General features: G+C 41.3%; 1 protein-coding gene across 1 annotated transcript in view; it reads left to right on the top strand.

Moving 5' to 3' along the window:
• Positions 1–1,245: 1,245 nt before the first annotated feature.
• Positions 1,246–9,343, top strand: part of SCCPDH (saccharopine dehydrogenase (putative)) — a 37,371-nt gene continuing 29,273 nt past the window's right edge. The window contains exons 1-4 of the mRNA XM_075597070.1: positions 1,246–1,603; positions 3,347–3,459; positions 5,516–5,596; positions 6,213–6,342. Of these exons, the coding sequence (XP_075453185.1) occupies positions 1,402–1,603; positions 3,347–3,459; positions 5,516–5,596; positions 6,213–6,342 (526 nt within the window). The 5' untranslated portion in view covers positions 1,246–1,401. The remainder of the gene's footprint in view (positions 1,604–3,346; positions 3,460–5,515; positions 5,597–6,212; positions 6,343–9,343) is intronic.

The following is a 9,343-nucleotide window of genomic DNA, read 5'->3' as shown; positions in this document are numbered from 1 at the left end:
TATTTGCGACTGCCTATTACACTAATTGGATCACGCACATAATTGGTGCTCAACGATCCAGGACACGCCCACTAATACGACTTGGCCATCTCAGTTAAAATTAACATCATTATCTTGTTAATTTTCCACCTATGAGAGTAGAGCTTAGAGTATTTATGCTCCTTACCTACAATTCAACGACACTCCTGAAGAAACCGAGAAGGTGAAACGCGTAGAGTGACGTTGAATCAACCGGAACCTCTGGAAGCGGATGTCGTCACTTCCGGTCTTCGGTGAGACGCATCCGTGACACGCACGCCAGCACAGAGGAACAGCTGAGATACCACTCATCCGGTTGCAGAGATCCCCCGCGTGAGATCTAAATGCTTGTTTATACCTTGTACCATGTGAGTTTAATGGATTTTTTCTACTTTTATAAAATATCTTGTACAGTCTGCACTATGTCCGGTTTTACTTTATACTAAAGGCCCATTGGAGTGATCTACCTGTTCGAGGACGGTGTGCATACCTGACTGCATCGTTTGCAGCACACCACCTAAAGATACCCTTACGTGTCCTTATCCATCTCACGGTTGTGAGTATTCTGATCATAGACTTTGCCAACATATCTTTCACGTTATTTTTACAATACTGCACCATCAGATTATGTTCTTGTTTTCACATGTTTGCGCTTCCTGATGATCCACACCTTTCCACTTGTCAGGAGGATTGAGAGAGCAGTCCTACACCGGGTTACAGCGGCATTCGTCAAATGTGTTTGTATAAGTATCACTATTGTTTTTTATTAAGTTGATTTCACACCACACTGTTGGTTCACTCACTACACTTTAATATACAGAGCGCCATATTTGGCAAGGTTTTTTTCACATAACACTATAATCACGGCCAAAGAGAACAAGCAAATTATTTTCTTGACATAGGCACTCCGTCATCGGGCACGCAAAGGGTTAAAGCCGGAGACAAATTCTGACGGCAAATTAGTGAGACACAAAATCAGAGGGCTGACAATCAGCAATAAAATAGTAAAAAAAAAAAATATTAAAATAAATGTATAAAATAGAAATAATATCTTTTGAGTAAAATGACAGAATCTAAAAAATTGGTTCACCAGACAGCAACAGACAGATTCCATACAAGTAAAAATATACATATTTATTGTCAAGGGACACATGATGAGTGCGTCGCGTAGTGCAGGGCAAGCGTGTGCGCCGTGACGTCACCGCGGCAGACGCTCAGCAGGCCAAGGCCACATAGAGGAGGAGGGGACCTCGCGCCAGACGATCACGTGATCGTGCTAAGCCACGGCCCCCATACCTTTGACCGCCCGAGCTCAGCCGTTAGCTGTCATTCGGAGCAGGTCTGCGATCGGTGGCCGTCCTTCGTGTGCTGGGATCAGTTGCCATGGCGACCGGAGGCGATGCGGGTCGCGAGTACCAGCTGGTGGTGCTGGGGGCCTCCGGCTTCACCGGGCAGTTCGTAGTGGAGCAGGTGGCCCGCGCGGCGGAGGCGGAGGACTTCGGGGGCGCGGGTCTCCGCTGGGCGGTGGCCGGGAGGAGCCGGGAGAAGCTGGAGGGGGTGCTGCAGAGGGCCGCGGAGAGGCTGGGTGAGTAGGCCCCGGGGGGAGACTCGGGGTGAGGCCCCGGGGGAGAGGCTGGGGGGGGAGAGGCTCCGGTGGTGGGGCTGGGGGAGGTTAATGAGGTGCTCGGGGTTGATTGGGAGGGGGGGGGGGTGATTATATTCTAAGGAGCACTGATTAATGGGGTGCAGGGGGCTGGTTATTTAAGATAACTATAACGCAAAAAGGGTGAAGAATGCGGCTTAATCCTTTTAATCCAGGAGGGGTGGATGTGGTTTTTTTTGTTACAGTAGGGAGGGCTGATTATGACTGGTAAAACCTTGTATGTGTACCATGGTTATATGAAGAACTAACACACATCGGGCGATTAAAGTCTCTGTGATATTAATAGGGGTGGCTTTTAATGCAGAGCTGTTAATTGGGCTGCAAAGGTAATTAAAAGGGGTTGTTATCTGCCTCAAATACCAAGGGAGGCTCAGACGGGAATGCTGCCTGTAAACTTTATGTCTACTGTACACCAATATGTATTTCTCTGGGGGAAATGCAATGACTCATTACAAAGGAGATCTGGGAGTGGGCGCGTCTGACTTTATGCGTTTTAACCACTTGCGTTTCTAAATGTATTGTTCTGATTCAGATTAAATGTGTGTATAATACCCAGAGATCAGTGCAGGTTTCACTTGGTGAGAGATGGAAGATGAGCCGGGATGTGAACATGGATGAACGAATGTCTCCCAACTCCCTTTATTAGTTTGCATATGTTTGGTGATTAAAGCAGCAATACCAACATTAAAAACAGCAACAGATTTGTTTGTGATACTTTGTGGCCAAAGGTCAGAGCTCAAAAAGGTGTCAGAGCCTGTTTCAAAAGAGGAAGTGGATATGACTTTCTAAATTGTTGCTGTAGCAAACAGGATTATCAGTAAATTAAAATGGCACTGGGAGCTAAAAAAATAAAAATAAAACCAAAGCAATGCAGACAGTATTTAATACTACAGAACTGAATTCTGTAAAAAAAAAAATATATATTTTTTTAAAGTTTTGCTGCTTTAAAGCAGCAATTCAAGCTGTGTTTTTTTTATTTGTTTCCCCCTTTATGTGCATCAATATAATCCACACAATGATTAGTAATTAGCTAAATTGCCTATCGATCGGCATAGATTCAGTTCAGGGGTTCACTAAATGGCTGCAAAAGAGTCTTCTGCAGTCAGTGTGACTTTGTAACAGGTTGCTATAGAAACAAAAAGGGCTTGTTACATTATAATACATTAAACCTGTCATTCAGCGTTGTTTAAAAAAAATGCTACAAGTATTTTCTCATAGTACAGAACTGATTTATTAAACACATGTAGGATATTGTTTGGTCTGCATCTTTAATATGTAGTGTCCTTTTTTTAAAATATAAACTTCTTAGCTGTTGACCCCTTCAGTATTGCCTTGAGCTCTGAAGATGATACAAATCAGGGAAGCACAGGGTTTTCCCCAAATGCTTTTTTAACATTTATATTCTTTTTGTAATGTGTCAACATATTCCGCACCGTGGTACAGCGTGACATCAATTACATAAACTGAATGCCATACAAATAAGTGCACTGTTCATTTCATAATTATGCTGTACTGTTTCTGTCAATTACTTTTGTTCACTTTTGGTATTTGGGAGCATTGCCATTTCATTTGCCTTCTGTGTTCTAAGCAGCTATTAAATTAATATGAGTCTACTTGTAACTCTGTGCCAGTCACTTACTGATCTTTTTGCCTTTCTCTTGACAGCTAAGCCGCAGCTGAAGTCGGAGGTTGACATCATCATCTGCGATGTTGGCGACCCTCCCTCGATCTCTGAGATGTGTAAGAAGGCCTCTGTTGTTCTCGATTGCGTGGGGCCTGTAAGTATAATACAGCTGCTCCACCAAACAAGGACATTTTTTATAAAATGTGTGTTTGTATTCTAGATCCCAAAGAAAGTCATGGTGTCTTGATCAGTAGTTACATTTACACCTCGTGTAAAGATATTAAAGAAAAATGCTTGTTTAGAAATCTTTGCAAGTGCACACTGTAGAAAGTCTTGCTGGGGAAGGATCAAAATGTAATTTGGTCAGTGAAAACAAAACGTGTAAAAGGAATAAATATGACCCACCTTAAGACACACTACCTTAAACAAGCATATGAACAGCACTGTGGATATTCTGAACACATGATACATAAAGCTTGGCCCCTGCAGACGCACTTACCAGAACTCCCTCCTACTGTCTCTGTACGTTCTCCCTTCCTACCAATTAGACTGTGAGCTCCTCGGGGCAGGGGCTCCTCTTCCTTAATGTTACTTTTATGTCTAAAGCACTTATTCCCATGATCTGTTATTTATATTATCTGTTATTTATTTGATTACCACGTGTATTACTACTGTGAAGCGCTATGTACATTAATGGCGCTATATAAATAAAGACATACAATACAAAGAAACAGGCAGGTGATGGCTGATGCTGAGCAATGTAAGTTGAAAGTGTTTTTCATATTTGGGACAGAAATCCTGTGACCTATTGGACTTCAGTTAATTCACTTTTCAATTACTGCAATACATTAGGAGCCATATTTACTATTCGATGTTGAGCTGTAAGGCATCCTAATGACCAGCACCACTTAGTAAATATGATCCTATGTAAGTACTGAGAGAATGAAATAGTAATATAACAAACTGGAAAAGCTGCTTCACAGAAACATTGTATTGTTTTGTTCTATGCATAAAAGGGTTAGAGAGGTGTCAATATGCAGAGATAAATTATTACAGATTCTTTACTGGAGGATTTAGACTGAACAGTTATTATTCTTAATCAGGATGTTGGTTTGTAGTTTATTAACTAACTCGGTTGTTCAGTGATTGCACATTTTTCGAAGACTAAGTTCTAGTACTGTATTTATCAGTGACATCTGCCACAATAATTAACAATGTACTGTATGCACTCTTACCTAAGGCCAAAAGCAATCTGTGTTACAAAATAAAACAACCATTCCATCCCTATCGCCCACCTTCAGAAAGGCTGATTTCTTTAACTGGCTCACTGCCACAGGAACCAGTAACATATTTAAAAAGCAGTGCATTGCAGGCCCATTTGACAGTGAAGGTTTTAAAAACCATGTAAGTATAGGTTTTGATAAATATGTTCTTAATTTTCATACCCGACCTGAGTCATGGACATCACAAAATGTTTGTTTTGTAACGCTTTAAACTTGTCAATTGTTGTGTGTCATTGTGTAACTGCTTTGTTAGTCCAGCGACTGCATTGTTTCTCACGGACTTAAAATCAGCGCAAAAAGTACGAAAATTTATATTTTGATTTCAACTATTGGGTCGTAAGAATTACTAGTTTTAAATAAACATTAATAGTTATCAAACTGGGAGGGTGAGGTCATTTTTATTTGTTGTGTGGGCGAAACATGCCATTTTAACGCAAATTGGAGAAAATCATTTTCAAGAACCCACCTAATAAATGAATCCTGTGACTTGTAAAGCTATGGTATCATGTCATTTTAATAGCTTAGAGCTAGTGCCTAGAGGAGTTTCTGCTTCTGATCCTTACATTAATGACAATTTCCCAAAACTGCACATTTTTCATAAAATTGTGTGGAAAAAAATGTGTAAACCGAAACAAGTTCGCTAGTGTGCAGACATGCTGTGCTGCAGACTTTTTGTTCCTGTAACAAGTCAAATACAAGACATGGTTTCAACAAAAAACTAACTTTTGTGTCCTGTGAATTGTTCAACTGACTCGTCGGTACATAAAAGCCATGGCACCTAGAATAATGGGTACATTTGGGATAGATGAGCCAAAGGAGAAAGTGTTATAACTGCTATACGTACAACAGGGATTTGAGCAGTCTTTTTAGTAGGCACTGCTCTCATTTTTCATAATTTATCACCTGAAATAATGTTTCTGTTTATAGTACAGGTTTTACGGAGAGCCTGTGGTTAAGGCCTGTGTTGAAAATGGATCACACTTTGTTGATATCAGTGGAGAGCCCCAGGTGAGTGCGATTTTCAAAGAGTTCAACATATGCGAACCTGCCTATATTTTGTGTTTGAACTTGGTCTCAAGGACTTTCAGGTGCTTCCTATGGTGCCTTCAGTTTAAGTATTTGTATTATGATTATTATTTTTTGTTTATATTGACATCTCTATTGAAATATGTACATGGCTTAAAGGGCATATGCACATCCTGTACCCAAGATACAGTATGTATATATCATATGTCTAATAGATCAAGTGTATATAGTTTATTTTCTTGAGCCATTACGAATAGCTAACTGGAAAAATATGGGTTAGAAGTAATCTTCAACTATCAAACCATCTAGCTGTTTTTATACCTTTGATTATTGCTAGAAGATTTTCTATAGATGTATGTATTTCTCATCTCTATCATCCAAATATATATTTTTTTGTTTTATTGAGTTTAAATGTTATCCCATTCATACATACATACATACATACATACATACATACATACATACATACATACATACATACATACAGGACATGAGCAAGCAGCTGCAAAAAGCAGTGGGGAAGAATTTCATGAATAGACTTGGGGTGAGGGGGGCCTATATCAATCTTCTAGGCTAATGTATCAATCTCTATTTACAGTTTCTTGAGGGAATGCATGCGAAGTATGATAGCCAGGCGGCTGAAAAGGGGGTGTATATTGTTGGCAGCAGTGGCTTTGACTCCATTCCAGCAGATCTTGGGGTTTTATTCACCAGGCAGAGCTTGAAAGGTATTGACATACTTGCTATTGTTTCTTTGTTGTCAGAAGACATTTATAATGTATGCAAATGCTCCATTCCATTCACACATCTTGTACAGGTTACCTAAACCCCTCACATGCTTGGACATCACACACAGGAAATCTGTATACTATGAAGTGGCCAAAGGGTTGATAAATTGTGCGTATCGGGCACTTCAATACGAGAGTAATATAGGGGTGTACCAAATATCGCACACACGGTAAGTACATAATAGGTTATGAAAGCACCAAACAAAAAAGGTAAACAAAATTTTTTAGGTAAAGTTCTCAAAGCTTGTCTGTAATAAAATCGGCCTTAGGCGCAGTTCATGCGGCCGAAGCCCGCGCGGCGCGATCACATTTCCTTAAGGCATTGATCACAGCCATAGACGACACTCGCGACAGTAGGAGGGGGGCGCGTGTTGAGCATGTCCAAAAAACGCACCCACTTCACGCGGGTGAAGTTGCGCACGCCTCCGCACGGGCATGTCACTGGATAGTCGCATCTTTATTCCTATGGATCCTAAAAATACTATGTTTTTGACAACTTCCTGTTGCTTAATCGGGTCCCATCATAGCCAGTGGAGATGGGCGGGCGGGCGCTACGCTTCCACAGGCTCCACTATGACTGACTGATTTTATTACAGATGAGCACTGAACTTCTTATACCTTCTCCCCCTCCCTCTCCCCCCCTTATGACTTGGTGTCGTGTATTAATTTTTATTACTGTTCGCTTTGTTTGCCCTTCTCCACTTTAGCATTGCCACAATAACCAGGAAGTGAGCAACATCACTCACTAGGACTGGAACTTTTTCATTGACTTGCCCTTATCTGTTTTCTTGGACACTTGATGACTATCACTGTAGCTACTACTGTATAGGGACTGAACATTATACATTTTGTTATTGGACATTTTTATTTATCTATTACCAATCACATTTGGGACATTTCCATGTATAACTGTTGTAGTATATGAATAGCATAGATTAGAATTCCCTGATTGTGCCATTGTCTAAATGTAATCGAATATATTTGCCATAAGAGGTGTATCGTATTTTCTGTCACATTTCTCATCATATTACTGGCGCCCAAATCGAGCGCCTGTGTTCTTTTCGCGGTATCTGTCCATCTATATATACGTACGCAATCTACCATCTTCAGCCCTTGTCAATCTGTTGCTGGTTGAAGGCATCCCCAATGATCTTTCGGATACTGCGGGATTGCAAGTCTCTTTTCTCCACGTTGCTCCGATACATTTTCTGGTTTCATGCTCCCATCTTACTTTTCGTTGTTGTCTTGATACTTTACTGAATTCTAAGAGAAATTGAAAGATCATCTTTGTTTAATATTGGCAATTTCTTCTTGCGATATGTCAGCCCACTTTTTTTTTAAGTTTCTTCACCCTTGTGATGATTTCAGACTTTTGTTTGCTTTCACCCATTCATTCTTTTCCCTGTTTATTTTACCCAGCAGAATAGAAGTAAAAAACTATGGCACTCCACTGGTTTTAGTCCAAACACCTATCGCGTTTATTACAAAAAGATCGACATATCAGGTTGGAGGCACAGTGGAAGGTTCTCTTGCAAGGTTTTCTTGTTTCTTCCAAATGCAGACCATCCAATCTTCAATCTATTGATTTCACTCAGAAGGTTCCCCTTCATTGATACTTGCTGGCCAAGGTCGAGAGTCTTCTACTTCTAGTTCTATTACATATATTTAGATCTGTGCAGAGTTGACAAGTTTCTTGAACATCACTTTGGTCTTGCTGATATTCATATGGAGGCCCACCTTACTGGCTTTGGTAAGTTCTCTTTGTTGCTGTAGGTTTTCTGGACTTGTGACTAAAATAAGTGTTCTGCTAATTGTAGTTGACTCAGATATTCAACATTGATTTTTATTCTTCTTTAAAGGGACAATCCCTCCTAGTACTAAAGTGAACTAATTCCAGCGACCTGTTTAATAGATGTCATCTAGGTGATGATTTGCACTTTTTATCTAAATCTGACACCTATATTTAAGTTATTTTTTTTTTAAAGTTGGGATTGGGAGGGTGCATGCGCGAGGTCTAGGGGAATGGATGCCTAATCCGTGAGCTCCGTATCCCACGGCCACTACTCCGCATCAAAAGCACGCCAATATAAGCAGAACTTCACCGGAAAGCTAATTAACACACTGAGGATACTGTGCAGTCTCACATGAGACCAAAAGCGGGCCATCTACCAAAGGGTTGACCAGCTACTTTAATAAAGCCGCGCTCGGGGAGAGCGGAGGCACCAGCCCCTTTGGCGGGAACGGAATAAGAGGAGGACGAGATGCCGCTATCTCACATAAAGATTGCTTCAGGAAAGAAATAGCGGATCTGAGGAAAAAGATTAAAAACATTGGGGACCGGACAGATGAATTAGAGAAGAGACTGGACACTACTGTCAAAGCAGTGCGCAAAAATTGAAAAAACGGCACACTTAAAAACCCTCATAAATGACATTGCTGACAAGAAGACGCCGAAAATAGAGACCGGCGCAACAACATAAGAGTGAGAGGTGTCCCAGAGGAGATAAACTCCTCCGGGTCTGTTATCTCAAAATGGCTGACAAGCCTGTTCCCTGACAAGCCCGAAGCAGACCTGCACATGGACAGATGTCACCGGGCGCTCAGATCCAGACCTCAAGCTGGTGACCCCCTGCGCGATATAATTGTAAGGCTGCACTACTACAAAATAAAAGAAGCAATTTGCCACATCTCCAGAGCCGCAGGGGCAATCGAATTTGAAGGCATCAAGACGCTGATCTTTCGGGATATTGCCCCATCTACTCTGGCTAAAAGGAGGAACCTCATACCAATCACCAAGATGCTCCGTGATAATGGTATAAGATACCGTTGGCCCTTCCCCCCCCCCCCCCCCCTTTCACGGCATGGCCCCACCAAATTATAATAAAGACTGATTGGGGAACACTGAGGAGACTCTAGATCTGCAGAGGGGCATAGTAGTAGC

The sequence above is a fragment of the Ascaphus truei genome, chromosome 4, assembly GCF_040206685.1.
Source record: "Ascaphus truei isolate aAscTru1 chromosome 4, aAscTru1.hap1, whole genome shotgun sequence".
Taxonomy (NCBI): Eukaryota; Metazoa; Chordata; class Amphibia; order Anura; family Ascaphidae; genus Ascaphus; species Ascaphus truei.
The sequence above is the reverse complement of the archived record's forward strand: the minus strand, read 5'-3'. Positions and strand labels throughout refer to the sequence as shown.